The sequence below is a fragment of the Pholcus phalangioides genome, unplaced genomic scaffold (assembly GCF_987345545.1).
Source record: "Pholcus phalangioides strain wild (caught in Gottingen) unplaced genomic scaffold, Ppha-v1.0 ptg000011l_1, whole genome shotgun sequence".
In the NCBI taxonomy this organism is placed as follows: Eukaryota; Metazoa; Arthropoda; class Arachnida; order Araneae; family Pholcidae; genus Pholcus; species Pholcus phalangioides.
Genome location: NW_028301604.1, coordinates 52,783,594 through 52,810,991, shown reverse-complemented (window position 1 = coordinate 52,810,991; position 27,398 = coordinate 52,783,594). Strand labels below are relative to the sequence as shown.

At 37.0% G+C, this 27,398-nt stretch overlaps 1 protein-coding gene across 2 annotated transcripts in view; it reads right to left on the bottom strand.

The window, feature by feature from the left end:
• Window positions 1-27,398, bottom strand: part of LOC149080553 (metal cation symporter ZIP14-like) — an 89,542-nt gene that overhangs the window by 2,707 nt on the left and 59,437 nt on the right. The window contains exons 9-12 of one of the 2 annotated variants that reach the window (XR_016193604.1): window positions 25,759-25,842; window positions 24,837-24,915; window positions 21,616-21,768; window positions 19,071-19,179 (exon numbers count right to left, since the gene is read on the bottom strand). Coding sequence is in view for 1 of the 2 variants with exons in the window: in XM_089239660.1 (XP_089095786.1) it covers window positions 19,071-19,258; window positions 21,616-21,768; window positions 24,837-24,915; window positions 25,759-25,842 (504 nt within the window). In the remaining variant the exon portion in view is untranslated. Of the gene's footprint in view, window positions 1-19,070; window positions 19,259-21,615; window positions 21,769-24,836; window positions 24,916-25,758; window positions 25,843-27,398 lie in introns of both variants that reach the window. The other variant, XM_089239660.1, reaches the window with a different exon arrangement.

Sequence of the window (27,398 nt, the reverse complement as noted above, 5' to 3'; positions counted from 1 at the left end):
GATGCATGGTGGGGGGAGGGGGAAGGTTGAAAATTGGGAAGCAATGATATTGAAACCGAAATAAATTACACTCTATAAAGAATAAGTGCCAGAACCTAGAGGCTGAGGCCATTTGAGCCCCCCCCCCCCTCGCAATAAATTTTGTAAGGGGACTGAGCCTCCCAGTAATTACTGAAAAAAACCATTGTGCAATGCATTCTCCCTCTCCTTCGTACACGCTTGAGTCTCGTATATGCGGAGGACCAATAACTTTTAGGCCCCCCCCCTCAATGTTTTTTTGAAAAATATTGGGGAAAAAAGCACATTCTAAATGCCCATTCATAACAGATCTTGAGGACCGATGCCGAAACATTTTTCAAGCCCCTTCACAACAAAATTTGACTGGGGGTGGGGGTAGAACATAGGCGTAAACTTGTATCCGGCCCGTGGGCCCGAGCCCCCCCCCCCACCATTTTAGAAGAGCCGGCTCGGCCCCCCCAAAAATTCGAGTGGATATGTTTCTCACACTTGGCTCAGAAAAAACTTTTTGACAAAAAATTTCTTTAAATAGTAGAAATCCATCTGCTCGAAATTTTATTTTTTTACTTTTCTTCAGAATCTCAACGCACTTGTTCTGTGACAATAGTAGTCTTATCTCCGAATCAATCCTGCATCCATTCATCCTAAATTGCGTCCTCCCAGAGGTGCCTGAAGGCACCAGTGTAGATAACTTGGGGGCGGGGGATCCTTTCTCTTGCTTGCACTGTCGGTAAACTCAAGAGCATCTCTTCCTTCTTTTGTTGAGTGTGACCCTTGGGGATGGGGACATGATGCAACACAAAAAAAGAAAAAAAGTGGGAGGAGGTAAAGTGAACAATGATTAAGCTTATTAACAAGTTCTTCACAACAGAGGCGCTGACATGAAGAAATTAACATTGGGTGGAGAGAGACGCACTGCATTGTTCTTCTAAAAACTATTGGGGGGGGGGGGGCTCAACCGCCTTACAAAATTTTTTGGGCTCAAATATCCTCCACTCCTAGGTTCCGGTGCCTTTGAGGGGAATCAAATAAATAATAGTAAAATAAAATTAACACACAAAAAAAAAAGAAAATAAGAAATGAATGGAAAATTTCAAAGCCCCCTGAGCCGGGTACTATTGCATTCTAATACTAGGAATATGAAATTTCCTCCTTATAAATCAGGGATTCTCAAACTATCTACGTTAGCAGCACTTTTATATAGAAATTTTAAATACGGTATTTCAATAAATGTTGAAGAGAGGTTAAAAGGTGAAATTTGCGTCCCCCCCCCTCTGGTCCGGCACCCTAGACATTTGACCCCTCCCCCCAGCCCTGTTTCCAGTACTCCAACACTTAGGTAGCCAGGGCCGGAACTAGGGAAGAAGGCAGTTTTCACAGGCGGAATTCTTGTGGGGACTGCTAATTCTGGGTGGGGGGGGGGGGTGGAAGACGAAAAATATCATTTCGATCGGAGGAGGATTCGGGGAGAGGGTGAAAAAATTACATACTCTTCCCTCCCTCTACGACTAAAATGATCCTGTCTCGGTTGGACCGGGCTTTTGGACAGATCTTTCGCGAGGACCCCGATTTTTCACAGGGAAGTGCTTGGACCTGTCGTAAGCGTAACTTGTATTAAGTAGTATGTTAAGTGCATTAAGTCGTAACTTGTTTTAAGCCAATGGGATCGAGACTCCCCCCCCCCCTTATTAATTTCGGAGAGCTGGCTCAATCTTCCCCTCTCCCCCCAAAAAAAATCGCATGGATACGTTTTCCACACCTAGACTCGGAATAATCACGTCACGTCAGTACAGTGAGTTTCGGCCTTTATACGAAGCTGTGACATGTAAAAAAAAAAGTGGCGATTTTTCCACAAACACTTTTTTCCGGCCATTTTACAGGATGCGACCTCTATTTATCGGAAAATACTGTAATTTTTTCTATGTTCCATTGCAAATTATATTGGGGAATTTTTCTAAAAAGGATGTAGTATTTCTTACTTATGTTATTCAAAAAATTGTGTTTATTTCAAAATGAAGAATTATTCTCAAGGTTTTAATAGGGTTCCTCCTTTCCCGATCAATTCTTTTTTACGGACGAATTTCTATTTGTCCAGCCGGTGACCGCAAAGAGGGGGTTTTACATACCCTGTTTACGTTCGCAGCACTGTTAGAAATTTTAAATATCTTGCGGCATCACAGTCGATCTCAAGGAGGTATTTCGATGCTTTCCCCCCCCCCTTTCCCGACAATAAAATGATCTTCACTCCTAGTTACAGCCCGTCTGTGGCATCTAGTGGCGTGTTTCCCGGGGGGGGGGGGCACTCAGCGAGCTATAAGCACGGCCATGGACTCCCACATACTGGAGAAGGGCTTCTAGCCTGGGATCTTTGGCGGACTTTTTATTCCATGTATTTTTTTTTTTCTTCATGATAAAGGGGCCGCCCCTTCTGCAGCTGACAAAGAGCATTTCAATAGGGTTCAGTTTCGGCTGCTTCAATGCAGGTTTACTGAATACAATCACCATTTCCTAATTAGAAGGACGGGGAGTGTATAGCGTGTCGCTTATGTGGGGAATATGTCACCTGGAGGCATCCGTCCATATGGGGACCCCCCTTCTGATCCTGAAAACTACATTCTTCTTGACGCCGCCGGTCAAGGCTTTAAAAGCTTTTGTGCTTAATGGATGGCCATCCGTGAAGGACGCCGACATAGATGATCCTAATTGGAATATAAAGAAATTACGGTGGTGAAGAAAAATCTAGACGAGGTTTGTGATTCTGCAAAATAAGAATAGCTGTGTTTGGAGCCACTTGAAGTAAACTCCTTGTTTTTCCCCTGAAAAAAAACCCCCACAAATGTTGAGATAGACAGTTCCACAGTATTTTATGGTTTGTGTGGACCACATTCGGTTGTGCACGTACAGTATAACCTTCTGTTAGTAAAACATGTTGTATTACAAGAAAACGGAAAAGTTCCTCGTGATTCCGCACAGTTTCCTGACAGAAAAAGTAAGCAATATTAAATATAGCTACACATTTTTGATAAATTCATGCATTTTAAACATTTTCTTTAATGATAATTTATTCAGAATCTTCAAAAACAATCTAGATTTTGCAGCCCTCTAATAGTTATAATCAATAAAGCGTAGTATAAAATACTTTTTTTTCTGTTAGACATATCAATAAATTAATAAAACTTACCATGTTTTATTTTTTTCAATCATATTTAAAATTTATTTAAGAAAAATTTAAACTCCATTTTTCTTGCATACTTGTAAAAGGGACAATATTTGAATCGAGTTTTTAATAAGAAATTTATGCAACTAAAAAAATTATTATTTTTCTAATTTAAAACCTGATATATGAGAGTAAAATAAATCTTAAATAAGTGACATGTAATTTGATTTTGGGGGAAATATACACTGTATCATAAAATATAAATAAATACAGGGCTCGACAAAAATCATTAAAAAATTTAGGCACCAGCCAAATTTTGTAAGAGCCAAGCATGGTTTTTTCACGAGAAAAGTATCTTAAATAATCTTTTTTCAACCTTTCTGGGAATTGATGACCCCCTTCCCAGGGCCGCAACTAGATACTTTGTCATCTGGGGCAATTCGGAATTTTGGCGCCCCTTGCATGTAGAAGAAGCAGTTAAAGGGTGAATTCGACTCACATTCTGGTCCAGCGTCCGGAGCACCAGACCTACCTACTTTCTCTAGTTGTGGCTCTGCTCCTTTCTATGTTGGAAGACAATTATGAAATCGGAAAATTTTGAGCCATCACTAGATTCTGATTTAGCAATCACATATACAAAATTTTAGGCGCGAATACAGATTTTCCAGTCACCATGGTGACCTGGCACTTGGGGTTTGTCCAACCTTGGAATAAATAAAGATGCATATACTGTTCTGAATATATTTTTTGTATATAGTCATTTTCATGACCCCGCCCAGGGGATATCGGGATTCATGAGATCTGGGGGATCCTGGCAGGATATACTCAGATTTACGGCATGACTAGATCTGAATAAATTGCCTATGGCGATAGACTGGAGTTGTGCTCGTTTCAATGAGAGAGAGAGAGAGAATGAAAGTATATTTTTACTTGGACCGTGATCAAACTAGAATGGGGCTCAAGGGCAAAGGCTACGCCCCCAACAATCAAATAAATTTTTGTTAATTAAATGCTTTTGGAAAATTGGCACCAACTCAAAAATTCTCTGGAAGAAATTCCGTGTGTCCCCCCCCCCCCCAATAGATTGGTTTTCTTGGGTACGCTCATGCTCAGGGGTAGTCCCATTCCAAGGGCGTAGCGAAGAGGAAGACTTGGGGGTCTGGTCCCCTCGTCCGAAATGTGAGAAAATGACCGAAAAAAGGGGAAAAGATGACCAAATCTATTGTTCTATCACTTTGGTCCCCCCTGCCGAACGAAATTTCTGGCTACGCCCTTGTCACATTCACTTTGGCAACAATACATTAAATGATTGTTATACAGTCGAATATGCTGTTATAACGAAGTCCAAGAAACCGGAGAAAACACTTCGTTATAAAGAAATTTCAGATTGTTTGCATTGTTCCTATGTATACTTATTAGAGGGATTAGAAAACCATTCGTTAAAACGATATTTTCGCTGTAACGGTATTCGTTAAAACGGGATTCGCCTGTAATTAGAGCCCGAATTTTCCACTTAAAAAAAATGGCTAAATATGAACTAAAACTGAGAAAATATGTGCTAAAGAACAAATAACCAAGCAAAAAACGCAAATGCGTTTTTAAATGCATCTTTTCTATTTATCTCGGTGCATATTCATTTGCAAAAACATTCTCATGCAAATGATTTCTACATGTATTTTATTTAGGAATTTCTAGTTATTAGTACCGTAGCTGCTCACTAATAGAAAGAAAAAGTTGCTCGAAAAAGAAGCAAACTACACGTGCACACAAGTAACAAAACATGAATAATGTCAAAAATAGGCGGATTTTTCTCCTGAGATTTTACTTCTTTTTACTTGAAAAAAAAGAAACGACAAGCAAATAAAGCACCCGGGCTTCGGGTATGGTCCATTGTAGCTAGAAGGTCCTTGGAGTTGAGCAACCAAACTATTTGAAAATGTCGAATTTCCGATTCGATAGACGATGTTGCCTGATCCATAAATCCATGGAAGTGAGCATGAATGTAATAAGTTCAGACTTTTAATTGTTCAGTTGGTCATCTAAACCGCTTTGATGATACGAAATTCTATGGAAAACGTCTTATACTCTTAGAGAATCAACTGATTTGAGATCAAAAATCAATTTCACATGACTAGAGTTCCGTTCAATCGTTAATATTAGAACGAAATGATCTCAAAGACGTCCCAATGCAGATAAAGCAGCAATTTTCAATAATTTTATGTTCTTACAGAGCGAAACGTGAAAATTCGTTTATAATGAGAACTACGTTACAGCGAAAACTTTTCTTGTGGTTGTGAGCTGTTGTTATAACGAACTTTTATTGTATTTATGAGCAATATTAATTTGAAAAATTACAAAAATTTAATTAATCTTCCGCACAACTTGAAAATTTGCACTTATTCTGAAAATTCTTCAATTACATACATTTATACACACATTAATGCTAAAAAGAGGTTAATTTATATAAATGCAACAAACAGGACTAATCATAACAAATTTATAAATAGTGCAAAAAAAAAATGAATAAATCAAAAATAAAAAGGTCAATTTCCCGTGACCTTTCATTAAATTAAGTTGTATAATAACCAAGAATGGCCACTGAAGCTGTGCTTTCCAAAGTGTGAAACATCGACCCCTGGGGGAAGGGGTCGATGCAATTGTCCAAAGGGTCGATAGAAGCTATGGGTTTAGTATAGGATCCTATGGGTGGGCTTGAGTTGGGAGAAATGAGAAAGAAATTTTTTTTAAAGAAGAGCTATGGAACACAAAAAGTTTGGGAAACTTTTCACTGAAGCAGCGGTTCTCAACCGGTGCTCCGTGTACACTTCCCGGGGGCTCCGCACCCACTCGAAGAAAATAAATCAGTAAATTCGATAAATGAATATAAGAGGAGAGCGTACGGGGCTCCACCATAGAAATTTTACGCCAAATAGAGGCGGCCACTGATGCATATTTGTGTTTGAGTGCAGGTGATCATTTGTGGAGATTTTACTGTATTTAGGAAAATGTAATGGAACCCTTTGTATATATCTCCCTATTACGTTTCTGACCTTACTTATTTGTACGAGGTTTTGCTTCAGTTGCTATACATTTCTATACATTATCCCTGTATACAGGGCCTAATTTCTTCATGGGCAAATGAAGCCTTTATAACTTTGAGCCCCCGAAATTCAAACAACATACATTCACTGACCAATTAACATCTTTGACTCTTGTCGCAAGAGCCTCCTAATTCCTGCTTTACCCAGGACCCTGCCTGTATACACTTCAATTAATCGACGTTTTCATTTCGATTCGAACTCCCAAGTCTTTGGAAAACACCTTTTCTATCAATCGAATCACATAATTTTTCAATTGGTGAAAACGTGTCACTGAAATACAGTGTTTTACGGTTTTCAAAAACCCATCATGAAGAAACGTTGTAAGCGGAAAAACTAAGCGGGATCGACTGTAGTTTCTCATGCATATTTTTTACTGAAAAAGTAATAAAATTTAAAATGATTGACTGGTTCAATCAGGGCTGCAACTAGATCCTTGGTTACCCGGGGCAAGCGCGCATTTTGACGCCCCCCTTGTAATGTTCAAGGAGAGGTTTTAGAATGAAATTTGCACCCCATCCGGTCTAGCGCCCGGGGCACGAGACCCGCCTGCTCCTCCCTAGTTGTGGCCCTGTGTTCAATGGCTTTTGACAGGTACTGAAATAATTATTGAACGGGCTACGGTATGCTGATAGCCAGGGCTGTAACTGGGATTTTTGTCGCCCCCACATTCGATAATTTTGTAACGGTGTTCTCTGTCAAGTAAAGGACGTTTTACATAACGTTTAAATAACACTTTTTTTTGTTAAATCTTGAAATGAATACCGTAAAATTGCGTGAGACTTTAGCAACAGTAATGTTATGATAGTATTATAAGTATATTTCTTCTCAAGCATAAGATTTTGAATCAAAACGACAGATTTTCCACAAAATTTTTTTTCGGAAACGTCTGTAAAAAAAAGGGGGGGGGGTAATTTTCGGAAAAAGTTCGTTTTTCAGTACTGCTTTCGCATTTATACGACGCGTCGTATAAACGAGGTTCCATTAGAGCCTGAGCCCCCCCAACATTTTCAATAAGTTTACGCCTATGATGTCCAGGGACCTAGTGAAGGTTAATATTGCTGTCAAGTGCTGCTAAGTTATTCAACGTATCACTGAAGTAGTTGACACACAATTCAAACTTGAAGAATACGTCAAGAGCCATTAATGCTGCTTGGTTATCAGAGTCAGAGAAGATAATGATTTGTTTGTTACCAGTGTTTTCTTCCGAAAAAAGAATTTTGAAGAGTAATTTTTCACTACTCGCCGAAATTTTAATGGGTATTTCTTTATCAGTATCAACTAACTTTATTGAAAAAAGTACCTATATAAAATTTGAAGGAGTACTTTCATTCCTCAATGAAATTTGGAGTAAAATTGAATTTGGATGCGTGAATCACGCATCAATATTCGTACTGGCGAATGCTGTTTATTACGATACCATTTATCGATTAAGTTTTCAGGCAGTGACATTTTTTCCTCTTTTATGGGGGGGGGGGGGCTCAAAGGAAACCCGTCTAAAAACGCCGGATTACTGGACGTCCGGATTAGCGAGCGGCTGGATTATCGAGAGTCGACTTAATTTATTAACCATTAATTATAATTATTAATTAAAAGTGTCGAAAACTAATAAATTCATGATGGTCAATTGATTAATTAAAAACAGGCTTTGAATTGGTAAACGACCGAAATGAAAACGTTAACAAGAGTATTTCGGGCTTTTAACAACACGACTAGATAAAACTTACCAGGTTGACCTAGGCTTTACCCATAGACTAAAGATATAATAGACGGCACACGCAATTCATAAAACTTGTCGAATGTGAAGAAAAGATAAGCAGGGGGTCGGTCTATTACGCTCATGTCGTTATGCTCGCGTTTCAAACGTGTTTGGGGTTTGCTGTGCATTGTGGGATAGATTTACGTCACCATCGTTAAAGGTTGATTTTTCTCACATCGTTAAGCCGGGTTTTCTTAGGAGAAGAATTTCTGCCCCGTGTACAGCGTGAAAAAGTTGATTGGCTAAAAACTTGAAATTCAGGTTTTTTTTTTGACCAATCAGAGTTTTCACGCTGCACGCGCTGTAGAAACCTGCTTCTAGGAAAACCTGGCTTTACTAGCGCTTTTCGTTATCGTCATCGTTATGGGAAGCTGTAGATAACGCGACTGGAAAGCACTCGTTAAGCTTGCGTTACGGAAATAAACATGGCCGCTCGCACGTACATTTTTCGATGAAGGCGAGAGCAACGGAGGCAAATTAGTAGAATTGGAAATTACTCATTCATTATTAATTTATCAAGTTGTTCATTATTAATTTATCAAGTTGTTCATTATTGATTTATCAAGTTGTTCATTATAATGAATAATGATTTTCTGAATTACGTTACTTAATTTAGTAACATGATTCAGATACAGCATTATCGTTTAAAATGTTATCTAATTACACATACTGATTGAAAAAATTATTCATAGTGATAAATCGTTATAAATTATTGTACTCGGTACTAAGATAAATCTCTCTACAACGATATTTTTTTTCAAATCTTTCATGGAAATGCCTTTATTCTTAAGTTAAACTCATCTTACAATATAAGAATATTATTTAACTGGTAAATCTCTCTCGACAACATATTGTGTAATAAATGTTTTGCTCTTTCATTCACTCACAAAAAGAATCCAATCTTATTTACGTATAACATTAATAATAGCCAATTGCTTAGAAGAACCTCTGCGACCGATTTGGGCGTTATTTATAGTACCAATTTTAACTTTGCTGATCACTAAAAATCTTTGCTCTGTGTCATATAAGCCCCGTTCACATGTACAATAAAACATCCCGGGAAGTTCCCGGTAACGGAGATTTTCGCTACAAACCGTTCACATGACGTTAAGTTTATGCCGGTAATCCCCCCCTCTTCTTTCCGGAAGTCGTCACTGATTACGTAGGTTGAACGGAAGTGATTGATTCAAGATGGTTGACGAAGGAGCTTATAGCAGTTTTCGCGGTGCAAAGGATAATGGGAGAGGAGGTCGGTGTCGACCACCAATCCACCCCAAGAAAGATGGGCTTCTTTTGATGAGATTCTCTCCCACCTTTTCCTTCCCTACGAGGGGAAAAAAGTTGTCATGCCGGTAATTACCACCAAAGCGACCCCCAATCTTGCACATGTGAACGGGGCTATAAAAAACTTGGTTTGCTTAAAAGAATGTCAGGAGATTTGAAGGATAGTAATACGTTAATATCCCTTTTTAATAAGCTTATAAGATCTAAACTTGAATATGCTTCAATTATCTGGAACCCATTTCATGCTTGCCATATTATGAGTCTCGAAATCATTCAAAACAATTTTCTAAGGTATTTATATTTCAAAAAACATGGTCCTTATAACAATATTCTATCTGCCACTCATCTACGAAACAGTTTCAATGTCAATAGCTTACAAAAACGCAGAGAGTACTTTCTCGTTATTTTTTTCAAGAAACTGTTGACTAAAGAAATTGATTGCATATCCATTCTTAACGAAATCTGTTTCAATATCAAGTGCCACAATACAAGATCTAATTATTTATTTGCCGTCATTCAATACTAATATTGGTAATTACTGTGCTGTAAACAGATTTTCCGAATTTTATAATGCGCTTCCTCAACATCTGGATATTTTTCATTCGTCTGTTACAGATTTTAGAAGATTTTTGCTGTGATTGCGTTGTATATATCTTTGTGTAGAATTTTTTTTTATTTTGCGTAATTTTTGTTACTTTTTATTTGTCTTTTGTGTACTTTATCATATCGTCGTTTTTTCTATTCTGTGCTAATTTTTTTACTGTAAGCTGAAGTAGAATTTTCGTAGTAGCCAGAAATTTCGTTCGGGGAGGGGGGGGGGGGCGAAGTGATAGAACAATAGATTTGGCCATCTTTTTCCCTTTTTTCCCTAAAAATAACGACATATATATATACGGGGTTATTATAAAAATATATCCCGACATATGGGCCCCTAACTATCATACCATTCACAGAAATTGAATGAAATTTTGGCATAAGGTATTTTGATGTATGCGCTCAAGAATGATATGGAAAACAACAGTGTCACTCTAACAGTTACGGTTACAGTGAGAAAATTTCGAAAATATCAAATGGCAACACCAAGTTTTTTGTAATGGAATGCGATCTCCATAATGAAAAACACTAAATAGCGTTGGAATGGCACCTGTAACACGAAAATCCCCGGAGCTAGGCAAGGAAAAAGTAAAAAGGACTTTGCCGTGCACCAGAGCATTAATGTTCGTTTCATTCGTCACACCGTTTCTTCGGCTGAGATCCCAGCCTGATCCACAAGGTCATGTGGAGAATTTGTGAAACACAATAAAATGCTTTATTTTATGCTGCTTCTCTGTCCTTATTGGTTGTCCTCACTTTTAGCCGATCTACCGCCGGTGATTTTCATGCTACAGTTGCCATTTCAACGCTATTTAGTGTTTTTCAGTATGGAGATCGCATTCCAATACAAAAAACTTGGTATTGCCATTTGATATTTTCGAAATTTTCTCACTGTAACCGTAACTGTTAGAGTGACACTGTTGTTTTCCATATCATTCTTGAGCGCATACATCAAAATACCTTATGCCAAAATTTCATTCAGTTTCTGTGAATGGTATGATAGTTAGGGGCCCATATGTCGGGATAGTTTTTTTATAATCACCCTGTATATATATATATATATATGAGAGAGAGAGAGCGTAATAGACCCCCTGTACTGTCGGGGAAAGAACAGGTTCTGCGCTATTACATTTGGCGCGTTTTCGCAGAACCTAGTGATTTCGTGTTAACGCTAGAATGTTGCTGTAACGAAATTTGGCTCGATCAATTTGATGAGAACTTTCCTTCATTTGTTCAATGAATTTCATTCATTCTTTTGTAAAATACTATTTATGGAGTATCAGATTTGAAAAAAAAAAATCAATTCTATAAAAAAACAAATATTGAAAAACGAAATTTTTTTATTTTCCATAAGGGATAATTCCTAATAATTTAAGACTTTTGAGTTTTTAAATCTTATTTATATATAGCATATTTCATTTATATTTTTTAATATTCTCTTCATTCACTTTGTCACTTTTAATTTCGAAAATTTATTTATACTAGGGGTTATTAAAACAGAAAAAAATTATCTTTCCAGAACATTACAATTACTCTAATCATACATTAATTATGAGTATATAATTATAATGCCTCATATTATGTTATGTAATGTACCACATTCACACTCATACCATATTCAGTCATAAAATAATATTCAAACAATAAGCAAAAGTGTTTCATTTATATTCCTGAAAAGCCTTTTATAACCTTATAACACACAATGTTTCAATGAATAAAATAAGTTTTTCAAGAAAATTACAAAACCTCATCATCAATAATTTCTGTAAATTATAAGAAATGAAATTTCGTGTAAAGTATATATGTACAGGGCAGCAACTATGGGGGTGCAGGCGGGTCTGGTGCCCCGGGCGCCGAACCAGATGGGGCGTAAATTTCACCAATCAACCCCCTCCTTCAACATTACACGGGGGCGCCAAAATGCGCTCTTGCTCCGGCTGACCAAACATATAGTTGTGGCCCTGTATATGTAATAATTTAAAGTATGTGACATATGTGTAACCTCTTCGCTCCAGAAGTTACATATGTGAATCTTCATTTTTTAAGGTATTAAATACTAGTTTTTAGAACGATTCTTTTTTTCAAGTTAACATCTGAGGTACACATAATGATTTTACGTCTTAACTCAGATGTTCCTAATAAACATATTGACTCAAAATTAATTAACTAATTAATTAATTAATTTTTTTGTTTGATGGCATTTTCACAGACAACAACACAAATCAATCAATAAAAAATTTCTTTTCTGTAATAGTTTTATCTCAGGCGTGAGAAGAGGGGTAAAAAAATACTACTATTTTTAGAGGTAGTTATACATTTTTATGCAAAAACTGCCATTGTCTAGAGGGTGGGGGTGAGTTTTCATTGCATTCTATTTAAATAAAGTATTTGTCATATACAGTCGAATCCCGTTTTAACGAATACCGTTATAGCGAAAATTCCGTTGTAACGAACACTTTTCTAAACCCCCAGATAAGATTGCATAGGAACAATGAAATTCCTTTATAGCGAAATTTCATTATAACGAAGCGATTTCTCCGGTCTCTTGGTGTCCGTTATTACGGGATTCGAATGTATATTAATTCCTCAATCTGAAAAGCATATTTTCTTCAAGTTGAGCAAAACTCGAATAAAATCACTAGCTCGCCAAATCTCGCCGAGACGTATATTTCAATAAAAACTTAATAAAACTCATTAGTTCAATCATTTATTACCAAAAATTCTATTAAAACATTTAATAATGACTCATGACATTTGAATTTTACCAAAACTTTAATTGAATTAAATCCAAAATAGAATCGTTAAAAAGTGAAACTACGTCAGAAATCCATTGAATCATCAATTTAATATTCCAATTTTTAATTTATAAGATGGGAAATAAGCAAAAAAGTACTCAATTGTGAAAGGATACTGGTCCCCCTTTCCTAAACCGTTCAGAACATCCGAAAGCTGCACAAGTGTTGACCGTTCTAATCAAAAATAAGACTGCACGTATGGATCGTCATACGAATAGCCATAAGGAAAGCACTGCCAGCGAGATTCCCTGCCTTTCGACCGGACACACGTGACTTCGATCTTTTCTTCACATTGTAACCCCTCATGCTCTCTCTATACTACTATTATTACTCTATGGTTTTACCGGTCTTCGGGCTTTTATCGTGATATATACATAATTCAAAAGCGATTTTAATATTTTGATAGATATTTGCTGAATATTTTTTCTTTCAAATGGATTTTTCTGCATACTTTTCAAAATATGTTTTTCATACTTACGGTGCCGTCTTAACGTATGGGCCCACCCAGGCACGATCCAGGGAACTCAAAATGAGATCGGATTGAAATTTTCGAGAGTGAGCAAGTAAATTAACAGGCAAGCATTTTTAGCCAGGAAGGGTCTCAAAAAAACTTACTTGGCCCGGGGCCCATGATGCTTTCATGACGGCCCTGCATACGCATCATCATGAATGTGTAAAAATATTTTTCCAACTCTTGTTATTTTAACCACCGTACGGTGAATACGGGTTGTTGAAATTATTTCGAGAGACTTTAGTGGTTTTTTATTGAAAATCAGAAGCGACTTAGGCCGGTCGTTCACTGGAAGAACGAACTCAATTCGAATATGCTTGGTCTTGCGATTACACGAGACTTGTTTTCGTTCGTAGTAGCTTCCAGTGAATGACCAGCTTTATACGAACCTACGGCGTGTAAAAAGCCACGGCGTTTTTATGCGAGCTTTTTTTCTTCTTTTGCAGTTAGTCGTTTTCCTTAATGTGGCTTATACATCCCAAGGGCTTATTTACCGCAAATTACGGCAAGTTTTCTTCTCCGTTAAATACTTTTCTTTTTATAGTAATTCCTTTAATGTGCGTAAACTTTTGAAACACAATGTATGTAGGAAAAGAAATCAACGAATACTAATAATAAGTTTCATTCGAGAATTGTACGAGAAATCTCTATCACACCAAGTATCAGTATTGCCATTCGCGTTGATACACACGCATCAACTACGTGGTGTTTCATTAAAATCAATTTAAATGAAAATAAATATGGAGATGAAGTTATCTGGGAGATATCAGTCTCGTAATAATAGCTTTCTTCAGGCACACAATAAAATATGCATAGCAAAGCATTATTAAATCACCTTATTTGTCGAATTCACTATCCTATATATACAGGATGATTCAAAACACGATATACAAACTTTTAGGGGAGGTAGAAAACAAAAACAAAACAGAATCACATAGGAATGTATGACCGGAAATCCGAACCTAATCAGCTTGAGGATAAACGAATGCAGTAATAACAAGCCAATAATGGGGGAGGGGGGGGGCTCTTTATTCAGCGATACTTTACACGAGAACAGTAGTACGCGTACACGTTAAGTTTCACAACAAAAGTGCTCAAAGAGTTCTTACCATCCACAGTTATACACAAATTTTTTTTGTGATTCTGTTTTGTTTTTGTGTTTCTACCTCCTCTTAAAGTTTGTCCGTTGAGTTTAGAATCACCCTGTATATACGCATACACAGTGTGCATAGGTAACAGGGGCGTATAGTATTTTATTGGAGAACTGTTGATCCTAGAGTCATACTTCCAACTGAAAAAAGTATCCAAATAACGTGTAGTACAGTGTGGGCGAAAAGTCCGTAGAAACTTAAAAATTCATAATAACCGGAAATATAACCGAAATAAAAAACGGTTTGCAGGGTTAGCATTGCTGGGGTCACGGAATTTTTTCAAGACAGGAAAAAAAAAAAGAAAACTCAAAAAACAGTCGATAGGTGGTGCTGACGTACACAAGTCAAAGAAAAGATACGCAAATAACGAACAGAATGCCTCCAAATCGTTTATTACAGCATTATGTGTTCTCCACATGGCCACCACCACAGGGATAACACATTGCAAGCGAGTCACAAATCCAGCAACGGCAGAGTGCAGCACGTCGACATAAACGGTTTACATCGGTGAACTGGTTGTGGATCAGGAGCGCAAGTTCTTATAAACATCTCATTTGCATATTACCACAGAAGTTGCTCGTACCAGCGCCACCTATCGGCTGTTTTTTAGTTATTTTTCTTGTCTTAAAAAAATTCCCGTGACCTAGCGATGCTAACCCTACAAACCGTTTTTTATTTTTTTTTCCGGTTTTTATTAATTTTTAAAGTTTCTACGAACTTTTTGCCCACCCTGTACTTAAATATGTCATTTATGTTGCAAGGGGTTGTATTAAAATAAAAATGTAAACTTTTTTATTCGGACACAGTGTGCTCAAGAACACAATTACGAAGTTGTCCTGTCTATCCAAATTCCACGTTTCTAAATTCAATATTCACTGAGATATTCGAATTCGAAAAACGCAGGGAAGTTGGGGAAAAAACAGAGTTAAATGCGGGTTAAACGGTTTATCCGTATTTAATGGTGTTTTTTTACCAACTTTTCTCAGTTTTTCGAATTCGAATATCTCAGTGGATATTGCACCTAGAAACGTGGAAATTTTTTTAGTTGGCATCACGAGGGATGACAACTTTCTAATTGGGTTTTTGGGCACACGGGGACGATACAAAAAATTAATTTTTTTATATTAATAACTATACAATCTCTTGCAACATGAGTGACATATCTTAGTACTACATGTTATTTGGATACTTTTTCTAATTGGAAGTATGCCTCTAGGATCAACGATTCGTCCGTAAAACGCCATACGCCCTATCACCAATGCACCCTGTGTATAGATTAACTTTTTTGAATGTGGGCAAAAAATTCAATCCCTGAATTTCATTCTCATTATAATTTCAGTTAACGAAAAATTACTTCAAAACACTCGTGGAGTTCAGTAATCATCATCATTCGGTAGGAATCGCAGTATATAGTTCCTTAAGACACATCTTGAACTTTTTTTTTATTTTCACAATATTGTGTCAATCGCTCATAGATGATTCAGCAAATCCAGGATTAAGCTCGCCGTCATATAGGGCCACAATTTCATTACACAAAGTCATGTAAACTATATCGATTTATTAAGATTTATCACATTTATTAATGCGACAGGCGATTATGCATACTAACTAGTAAATAAGACAAATTCATGGTGTATGAACGGAATTCATCAAACTTGATTATGATTCTAGAGAAGCATACTTCCAATTAGAAAAATAATCCAAATAAGGTATAGACCTCAGGTATGTCATTCATATTGCAAGAGATTGTATAGCTATCAAAATAAAAAAAATTATATGGACACCTTATTCTAAAAATCCAACTAAAATGTTGCTGCCCTGTCTCTTTTGAGTCCAACAAAAAATGTTCCACGTTTCTAAGTGAAAACTGAGATATTTGAATTCAAAAATCGGAGAGAACTTGGGGAAGAATAGCATAAATATGGGAAGGGAGCATTGTCAGTTAGTTTGTGCTGTTCTTTACCAACTTTTCTCCGGTTTTGAATTAAAATATGTCAGCGAATTAGCAGAACACCCTGTATATTTTTGCTACAGCTATACACCTTGTTCATAACTATACCTCTGAATTCTATTCTTAAGTGGACATGATTCCTTATTTTGATCCCTGAGCTGTAAGTCACGGTAAGAACAATCCCCTCAACGGAAAAAAATCGGAATTGGCTTTTCGTGAAAATACACTGCATAAAACAATTAGGGGAGCAAGCAAAAAAGTGAAGAAAACCGTGCGAGACAGCCACGTATTGGCATACAATGGATAGTACACGCGTATCAATGCGCAATACAGAAAAAAGACGTAAAAAAATTTGGAATTAAGCTTTAATTCTTCGAAAATATGGAAAAAACATGAAAAGATGATTTAGGGCAACAATTTGGTTACATGTAAACGATAAAAAAAAGTACTGTTTAGACATGATGCATGAGTTTTAATAGGGCGTGTGGTCTCCTCGAACAGCTAAGACTGCTGCACACCTGTTTGCCATGGATGCGATGAGGTTATCGATCAGACTTTGGGTAATACTGTTCCACTCCTCAAGAAGTGCAATCTGCAAGTCTCGGACAGTAACAGGCGGCCTTGGTCGCGCAGCAATGCGTCGTCCGATTGGATTCAGGTCAGGAGAGCACGCTGGCCATTCCATACGCTGTATTGTTTCAGCTTCAAGCATGTTCTCCACCAGACGAGCTCTATGCGATCGGGCATTATCATCCTGGAAAACAAAGGAATCTCCAATGGCTCCAGCGTAAGGGATGACATGAGGTCGCAGTATCTCGTCTGCATACCTTCGGGCCGTCAAAGTGCCATTCCGAATGATATGCAGGTCCGTACGTCCGCCTATGCTGATTCCACCCCATACCATCCAACCAGCTCGTCTGTATTGTGACCTTTCACGAACGAATGCGGGGTTATTTCGAGTGCCCCTGTCCCTCCATACCAAAACACGTCGGGTGTCACACTCCAGACTGAATCGGGACTCGTCTGTAAACAGCACTTGGCTCCAATCATGTTGCTCCCAATCTCGATGTTCAGCAGCCCATCTTCTTCGGGCCGCACGGTGGCGTGGGGTCAACGGAATGCAGACCATTGGCCTACGTGCATAGAGCCCTCCCTCATGAAGCCGATTACGTACTGTTTGGCTGGACACCCTTCGTCCTGTTGCCAAGAGCAACCGTCGTCTGACATTTCCTGTTTCTTGGAATCGATTCCACAGCCTTGCAACAACACTTCTGGCGACTCCAACAGCGTCCGCGACACTACGTTGTGTTTGATCGGATTCCAGTCTCCAGTCTGCCTATAACACGCCATGCCATGGATTCCGGTAAATCACGTTGTTGAGACATCCTCAAGTCACCTTGTCTCAAAAAAAAAATACTGCGCAATCGAATTTCACAGTTACGGCAGTAAAACAGACGTTTCTGCAACATCCCAATTTCTGCCCTTATCTCCTTTTTCTGGTTTTCGACGTCATGAACTTTGATTTGCATATGAAGTTTTCTTCTTCCGTTTCCTGCTAGGCTTTAAATTATGGATGATTCATTTTATGTTACTTATCGGTATACATCTTCACGTAATTTTGTTAAAACCATGTGCTCCCCTAATTGTTTTGAGCAGTGTATACAAAATCCAAGCCCACAGCAGGCAAAAATTTCAATAATGTGAGTGGGAAAAATAGATAAAAGAAGTCACTTCATATATAATTCTTTTCGATCACTTGCAATTTTTTTCTGACATCCTTTGTTTTACTATCATTTATGGTTCACTTTTCTTCAGTGGCGTCGTAGCCGAGGGTGCGTCGTGGCCTTCGAGCAACCACAGTATTTTGTTGTATGCAGCCGAGAACCCCCAGAATTCATTCATAAAATTAATATATTTTATTTGTGGGTACAAAGCTTAAGCCGAGTACCCACAGGTATTTAACACTTCCAATGTCCCTGCCGATATTTTTCATTTTTTCACTATACAGGGTGTCTTGTAAGCGCTAATGCGGCCTTTATCTTATCAACAGTCCATCGTATGATTCAAATTTAAAAAGTGTTCAAAAATCGTTCAAAAATTATACTATACCAGTTTTGAGAGTGAAAATACAGTGTGCTACAAAAAAAAAACCTAAATTTTTATACGGTCCCCCCCCCCCCGTCCTCTAGCTTCCAATTAGGAAGTTGTCGTCCTGTATCTCCTGAGGCCAACAGAAAAATTCCATGCTTTTAAGTGCAATATTCACTAAGATATTTGAATTCAAAAATCAGATAAACGTTATGAAAGAACAGCAAAAGCTAACGTATAATGCTTCTTTCCCTCATTTATGCTCTCCTTTTCCCCAACTTTTTTCCGATTTATCAATTCGAATATCTCAGTGAATATTGCACTTAAAAACATAGGATTTTTTTGCTGGCATTAGGAGAGACGGCAACAACTTTCTAATTGGAAGTTAGAGCACAGGGGGACCGTTAGATTTTTATTCTGTTATACACTGTATTTTCACTCTTAAAACTGGTACAGGGTAATTTTTCAACGAATTTTGAGCATTTTTTGAATTGGAACTATACCACTACGACGGACGGTTGCTAAAGGCCGCATTGGCACTTACAGGACACCATGTATATTTCAAACAATTCAGTACTACAACAATTTTTTTTCACAGAGGATATTAAACATAAACCTTTTTTTATAGCTTTGGAGCATTCAACTGGCATGTGTGCTTTCTTACCATTTCTGTGAGTGCAACGTAGAGGAATATTCCAGCAGTAGCAGAAAGAATCCATTTTCTTGTTGATAGATCTTCACCTAACTGAATGCCAATGTACAAACCGATGAAACTGAAAAGCGCAGAAATGAAATTGACTAGCAGTGCTTTACTAAATGAGAGCCCAGTTGAAAGCAAAACAACAAAATCTCCTGGAATGTGAACATAGAAATTTTAATTGAAATGCAAAGCGCATGCAGTAAACTTCAAAAACGTAATACGTTAGAAAAAAAAGGCCAAAATATTTGTATAAAAAAACTGACTTTTGCAATGAAATATTTGTATTTGTATTTAATATGATCAAGGAAGGGTTATTACTTAAACCACATGCTTCGATGCGTTTAAAAAATTGTCAAAATGCAGGCTCCTTCTATTTTGTACGGATGGGAATCGATTAAAATTTTCAACTGGTTAATCAAAAAATTCTATCGATTAATAAAATTTTTTATCGGTTATTATTAAATGTCAATCATTAATAAAGAAAACGAAGTATTGGTAACTAACTATACATAATAGTGATCGATGCTATAAAAATTTTCATTTGTTCATCTCACACACCTATTTACTAAATTATTGGTAGTCCACAAAAAAAAAAAAATTATTTGAACTGGCCAGCATCGAGCACGGATCTTAACTTGATGGAGAATCTTTGCGGTATTCTTACTCGTGAAGTTTCCAAGAATGGATAGCAATGCGAGATTCTCTAGAACTCTCCCAAATTGTTTGCACAGTGGATATCTCTGTAACCATTGACACATTACAAACATACTTTCAATTACAAAAAGTTTTCAAATAACGTCAGTTACTTAAAATCCGGAAATTTACTTTAGGGTCGTACACATAAGAAAATGAAGGAATTTACTTTTTATACAGTCCCCGTGTGATCAAAAACCAAATTCGAAAAGTTGTTGCCCTGTTTCTCCTGATGCTGCAAAAAGGAAAAAAAAAAAAAAAAAAAAAAAAATCCGCGTTTATATGTGCAATATTCATTAAGATATTCGAATTCAAGAAACAGAAGAAAGTTGGGAAAAAACAACGTTAAATGTGCAAAAACCGTTTTACCGGCATTTATAACGTTGTTCTTTCCCAAATTTCCTCCGTTTTTTGAATTCGTATATCTCGGTGAATATTGAGCTCAGAAACATGGATTTTTTTTGGCATCGAGAGAGACAGTGCAGCATTTTTCTAATTGGAAGTTAGAGCATGCGGGATGGTATAGAAATTAAGATTTTTTATTTTGCTGCACATTGTATTTTCACTCTCAAAACTGGTACAGGGTAAATTTTGAACGCCCGTTGAGCATTTAAATTGGAACCATACCTCTACGACGAACGGTTGAAGAGATAAAGGCCATGCTAGCACTTATAGGACACCCTGTATAATCAAAAAAGAGTATTTTTCTCTTCCTTGGTTTTTTTTATATCATTCTTTGAGTTGGTGTTGGTGGGGGGGGGGGGGTCAGTAGCATTTTCACTTGCATGAAATTGGAAGAAGATATTCTTTCTGAAAAGAGACGTGACATTTTGCAGAAGGTTTAGTGATTTCCCACTGTGGCAGTTATAATGCGGATCAGGGAAATTTTTTAAGATCCGCTCAAATGGTTAAAGCGTTACTGGGACAGGAAAACATCACCAACGTTCAATTGTGTGAGTACTTGTATAGGATTTCTTTGTGTTGTGCTTAAACTTTTGGGACACAGAGTCAAAATGTCGAATTTTTTATTTCCCATAAAAAATAATGCTTGATTTAACACTTGTAACTTTTCACATGAACTATAGATATGGTATTAAAGTACCCTAATTGGCAAAAAATTAAAAGATCATTTGTTGTTAATTTTGCTTTATTATTTGTTATATTTATTTTAAGCTAAAGCTTTTGGAACAAACAATATTACAGTATTACAAAATTAAAAAAAAACGAAAAAAAAAAAAACCGTTTTCCTCACTTGCTAATGACGTCACACCCGGATGAAAGCCATTTACATACCACTCTGGAAAAATATCATAAAAACTAGGGTGGTGTTATAATTTCGTCACAGGCGTATTTCTTGTTTTAACCTAGTTTTTTTACTGATGAGTGTGTACACCTGAACGTGCAAATTGAAATGGATTGGTGACTTTTTTCATTTACGTGTTTTTTCATAAATTTATTGAAATCTTGGGTGGTCTTATAATTAGCTGACTTCTCACTATTATTCATGTGATTAGTTACTGCCGCCATGGCCTCTCAACCCCACATACTGCAGTAGGGCCTCTAGGCTGGGATCTATAGCGGACATCTCAGCCAGACTTCTCACGGGCCCCTTTATGACGTATTTATAGTGTGGAAAAATCATAAAATTATAAGAATCGTAAAAAGTTTTCTAATGTCCCCCCATTTTTAAGCCATCCCATAGAATCCTACATTGTATCCGTAGGTGTTATCACCCTCATTGGGAAGCATTGCTCTATTTGAAAATTTGATAAATTACTAGCTGAAAAACGGCACACAGCAATACTAATACAATTACCGAACTCATGTGGAAGCTCATGTGTTAGAACTGCCAAAGATGTCGAGAGTCCGCCTTTTAAACCAGGTGCAAATGAAGCTCCTATTGCCAACCCATCTCCAAAATTATGAAGAGTGTCTCCAATAACAATTACCACTGCCATAGTTGTTAAACCTAAATTAAAAAAAATTTTGATTATTTTGGATTGTGTATTCTATTGGTAAATGTTAACTACTGCTTAATCAATACTAGAAAGTAATTTCAAACACTTTGAGAAATTTTTTTTCTATTTTAAGAATAAGTTACCGATTATTAAGATCCGATCATAAATTAGAAAAAATTGTAAATTGAATGTACATATTTTACAATGCTTCAAGACGATCGTGATCGACCAGTAGATCGTAACTCATATTTCTGCCGATCGCGAGACCATTTTTTCGCGTACCGATGTTTCTTTAAAAATCTTACTAGTAAATTTATGGGAGCATAAATTTTTAAGATACATGCAGTTGCATTTAAAAAAATAATTACAGTCCCACAAAAGACCACATGTAAAGTATTTTTGGGTAGATTTGGTGAAAATAAAGACCATAGGTTTCTAACTGGTGCTTCTGGGGTTCAGTAACATGGAACGCTGGGGAACCCAAACAATCCCAGAACCCAGTCAGCTCAAGAATTTCATTTTAGAAAAAAAAGTACATCGCAAGTTGCACTCGCAATAATAATCTCACATCATCGAGAGCAAGTGTCAACAAGAGTGAAACCTCGCTACAACGATAATCGATATAACGATAAATCCCTCTATAACGATATTTTTAAAAGATTTTAAAAGAAACCAAAATCGTATTGAATTTAATTTTAACATCGTCATTTGTTTTCGTTCTTCCAAGAGCGTCCAATAACATCGGTGTTTTGCACTACATTATCACCGAAAATGTTGATAAAACTGTTGCTATTGCCACTTTCTCTGTAAGACACAAAAATGGAATTTGGTAAACTTCTTTACAGGCCGATGCATCTGAATGAATTTCGTTTATAAACTAATTAAGAATAGTTTTTCACGACGAATAAATACTTCAAAGTGCGTTTTTCTGATGGTACTGATAACAATGCGTTTGCTGCTTCTCGATATAACTATAATCCTTCTATAACGATATTTTTTCTTGGCCAGCAGAATATCGTTATATCGAGGTTTCACTGCATATGAATGACACGAGGAAAATTTCGAGATACCACATCCCAGGTAACGTACGTTGTATGGTATCCAAAAACTACCCAAACGATAACATTGAATGAATGCATGTTTTAGTTATAACGTCCTCCTTCTTATGCAAGAAACATGAATGTGCTCATTCTTGGGGGGGGGGGGGGGAAGAACACGGGAAATGACGTTTGAATGCATTTACTTTACCCATGTTATTCTATGGATGTTATTTTTCTAAAATGTATGGTAACATTGTTTCAATAGGGGATACACATTCATGTTTCTGTCAAAACAGATAGCAAAGTAAAGGATCCAGACAGCTAATAAACCAAAAAAAAGTGAAAATTTACACATTCATGCTTCTGGCATAAGGGGGATAACGACGATATAATAACAGAATGTGCATATAGAATTTCTATAACTTCTATAACTCCGCTGTGGTGGTCGAGTGGTTATAGTGCCGGACTCGTGATGCGAGGATCCGGGTTCGAACCCCACAGTGGTGGTCGGCTGAAGTTGGTTTTCTGTGGTTCCCAACTTCAAGGCGCAAATGCGAGCCGATCTCCCCGTTAAAAAGTCTCGCCACAGAGAGCAACAATCCTACAACGGTAAATCATTCAATCATAACACTTCACTCATAGTTAGTAAAACTGGGGGCAGATGACAGCACTACACATAACAAGCATTACACAGAAACAAACTTTACGTCAGGTTGCACTACACGTACACGCACATTCCCGCACGTACCGATTCGTTGGGGGGTTCCGTGGGGGGTTGGGGGGTTCCGTGGGGGGGGGGGGTTTCATGTGTGGTGTAGTAGGTAGGGGCTCGGGGATCAGCCACCTCGTTGGGCAATTTGCCTGTTGTGGCGTTGTATTTGTATTTGTATTTAACATTGTTAGCTTGGGGTTTCTTACTTTAACCCCTTAACACGATTAGAGACAAGGTATTTCGGTCCTCTGTAAATAGACAAAATACAATCAAGCTTTCTCTCCCTTCCTTCGGGTCTCTCCATTTTGGTAACCCTGGAAAAGAAATTTGTCTTTTTTTTTTCTCCTTCATCTCAACAGTAATTTTTCATCTTTTCTCCTTCGCTATGGTTTGATGATTAAAAACAATAGGGTATTACATACATAGGAAAAAGATAGCTGAGAGAAAGAACGTTAACCCAGTTTCTTTCCATATTTTTCTTTCACTTCCCATGTTTAAACAACGATAGCAGTTTTTGAGATTTATCTCCGCTATTTCAACTGCAAATCATCCAAATCTGTTGCTGAAAGCCTGTAAATAAAGGGGCAGCCGAATATTCCGAGTGGGATCATTTTGTTTTTTTTTTAAATTTCTGTTCTTGTTTTTTTTGTTTCGGTGTAATTCGTCCGTCCATTTATGCGTTGCGACTAGAAACAGGATAGGAGATTTTTTTTTTTTTGGAAAGACTGCAGCGCGCGCGCGCGCCGAGACCATTTATGTGCTTCAAGATACTTGTGATTGAGATGGTGCTTTGCGTAAATTACAAGTTAAATTTTCCTCTTGAAAGACTCGACATGATTTGGGTTTGTTTTCAGTATAGATCATCATTTTGGCAGCTGAGATATTCCATGATTTAGAATGAATGCAGCGTATGAGTAAAGCGTAATCTGTTTTAGAGAACAACGCTGACATTTAGCTGCCAAGTCGGAATCTCGATTCTTCCTTCGTCTATCCTCAGTAAGTACATGTCTCGCTTTTTCAATGAGGCGAAAAACGTTTTCGCTTCTGCCGACGATGACTGATTCCACGGAATGGTTCGCACCTCTTTTGAAAGGCACATCGAGGGACCTGACTTACTATTTTCAAAACTGTGTACCAACAAAATATAACTTAAATAACAAAATATTAACAAAATATATTTTGTCTTTAAGGTTCAGAGGTTTGAGGCGTCGACACAAATGTATTTGATTAGTTTCAAATTTACTTAGGGGCTACTAAAGTTGTTTGGGAGCTAAATTTAGTGATATAAATTAAGTGTAATTGAATAAAATATCATACTTAAGCTTACCGCAAAATGCTTTCGTAGATTTTATCACTGGTTCAATTTTTACTGAAGCAGCTTCTTCCCCTTGTTGGTTTATTTTAGACTGAAAAGAAGAATACAGTCAATGATATATTTTTGATCTATTTTGCTTCATAAAATGATGTATGGATCCAAGAAAAATTTAAAAATGCACGATAGACAAAAATCAAAAGCTTTAAGTGACAAACATCACTCGAATTAGTTGACTGAATCATAAACGAAAAAGCTAATCTAAGAAAAATTAACCTTTTTAATACTGGTTCGATTAATAGAGGTCTTCAAACTTCATTAAACCGCGAACACCATTTAGTCACAGAATCAGAAGTATAAGGGTATGACAATTTTGAATCTCGGCTTTAGTAGCTTAAAATGCTCCTTATTGTATTATTTTAGCTGGCAGCAAATAAGTAAATAAAAATTCACCATCTTGATGAGATATTTTGTTTATTTTAACTGTAGTTTATTTGTTTGAATAAGTGAATATTTTGATCAGGGTCGCAACTGGGGGTGGGGGTGAACAGGCAGGTCTGTTGCCCCTGACGCAGACTAGAAAGGGTGCGTTTTTCACCCTTTAACGTCTCCTTCAACTTAACGAGGGGGCGCCAAAATGCGTGCATGCCCCGACTACCCAAGCATCTAACTGCCGCCTTGGTTTTGATTCGTTGTAACATGAAACAGTAAACGGAAATTAGTTTCTTTGCAACACACATTGGCACAAATCCGTAAAATAGAATTCACTGCATTTTATTAGTACTAAATTAAGAGTCACTGTTTTACAAACAACAGGTTGTCACGAACAATGGATCAGAAAGAAAAAATTAATCGCAACACAAATTATTTAATTGTTATTTACAGAATATTTATATTTTTTCGTGATCAAACGCAAAAAATTCACAGCATTTCTTACCGAGAGTCCTTGAGAGTTTGAAATATTCATATTTTTCAAGTTTAAAGTTTCAGGCAATTTATCTGGAACGTGACTGTGTCCATGCTGAAAATATTACCAAATATTTACTTAAATGGAAAAATAAATGTACATAATTTAAAACGTTTTTTTTATGAGTGACAAAATAAATAAATAAAAAAGATGAGAAGAATATTTAAAATTTGATTCATCATTTTTGTCGCCCCCCCCCCCGGCGTAAAAATATTAGAAATATTTTGAGGGCTCAGAATTATTGGGGGGAGGGGGATCAGCCTAATATTTTAATAGGTTACTATGGAGATGGGGTGGCAAATATATATATATATATATATATATATATATATATTGGGGAGGGGGCTGAGGCCCACATGGGCCGGTACAAATTTAAGCCTATGCCCACAGGCATTTTATGCGTAGAGCTAACAGTTTAGAACCGATTCTGAACCACCTCCCTTCTCTGGAAAATTCGTATGCTAAATACACGGTGTGGGAACTTCTTGTGGTAGCTGCGTGATCGGTCTTGGCACTATTTCTCTTTAATGAATGGAAATTGCACCTCTAGTCAGGAACGTGTATTATGTTTGCATGAGGGAGTTAAAATGATAAAAATAAAAATGATAAAAATAAAAAAATGTTTTTTTCACAATTGTTATAATTCTGCAGTAGGTTAACGTGAATTGAAAGTATGTGAATGAAGTTGAAAACTAGAGAATATAAATTCTTTTTGTTTGAGTACACGACAAGCTAACAATACATCTCAAAATGAATGATGTACGATTTCAATTATAGACATCATCATTAGGTGATTTTAAGTTAATTTATTTATAAAAATAACTGTATAGTGTTTTTTTTGTATTCATAAAAGAATAAGCATGTTTGAAAGCATATGTTGAAATAAACATGAAGCAAAGAAGATTTGATAGCTCAAGTAAATTTGAAAAATCATGTCATCTAAATGATACGATAAATAATTTCGAGGCAGTGTTTGTCTCTATTTTCCCAATGTTTTGTTTATTTGCAAACCCAGAGCAAGTATTGATAATTTTTTCTCAAGCACGTTTTTTTTACCGTTCCAACGAGAGGGCTTTGTAGTTGCTTGTTTCCCCGATCATTACTTTGCTAAAATGATGATTATTACTTGTACATTCACAACACTGGGCTTTTGATTATTGGTGGAGTGAAAATGATGGGGAGTAAAAAATGATCCCGTATATCGCTAAATGTTCGACCGCATGCATGACCGTTCAACTAACGCAGTGGTTCTAAAAATGTGCGTCGCGGCTCCTTGCAGGCGTCGCAAAACATTATCAAGTGCGTCGAGAAGAATTTATGTATTTACGTGTGTGCCCGTTCATTGCTTTGAAATAATTCATTTCTACACCATTCTGGGGAGCCACAAATAAACGATTACGAGGCCAAGGGTGTCGCAGGTGTGAAAAGTTTGAGAACAAATGGTATACAGGGTGGTAACTATCGACCGCCCAATAATTACACATGGATTCCTTGTGAAAAACTAGAATGGAAAAGTGTTTTCCGTTTTTGGATCGGACGAATATTATTTGGGGGTTTTTGAACTTTCATCGAAACTGTTAGGCGTAAAAAGCTTCAATGAAGGATGTTGT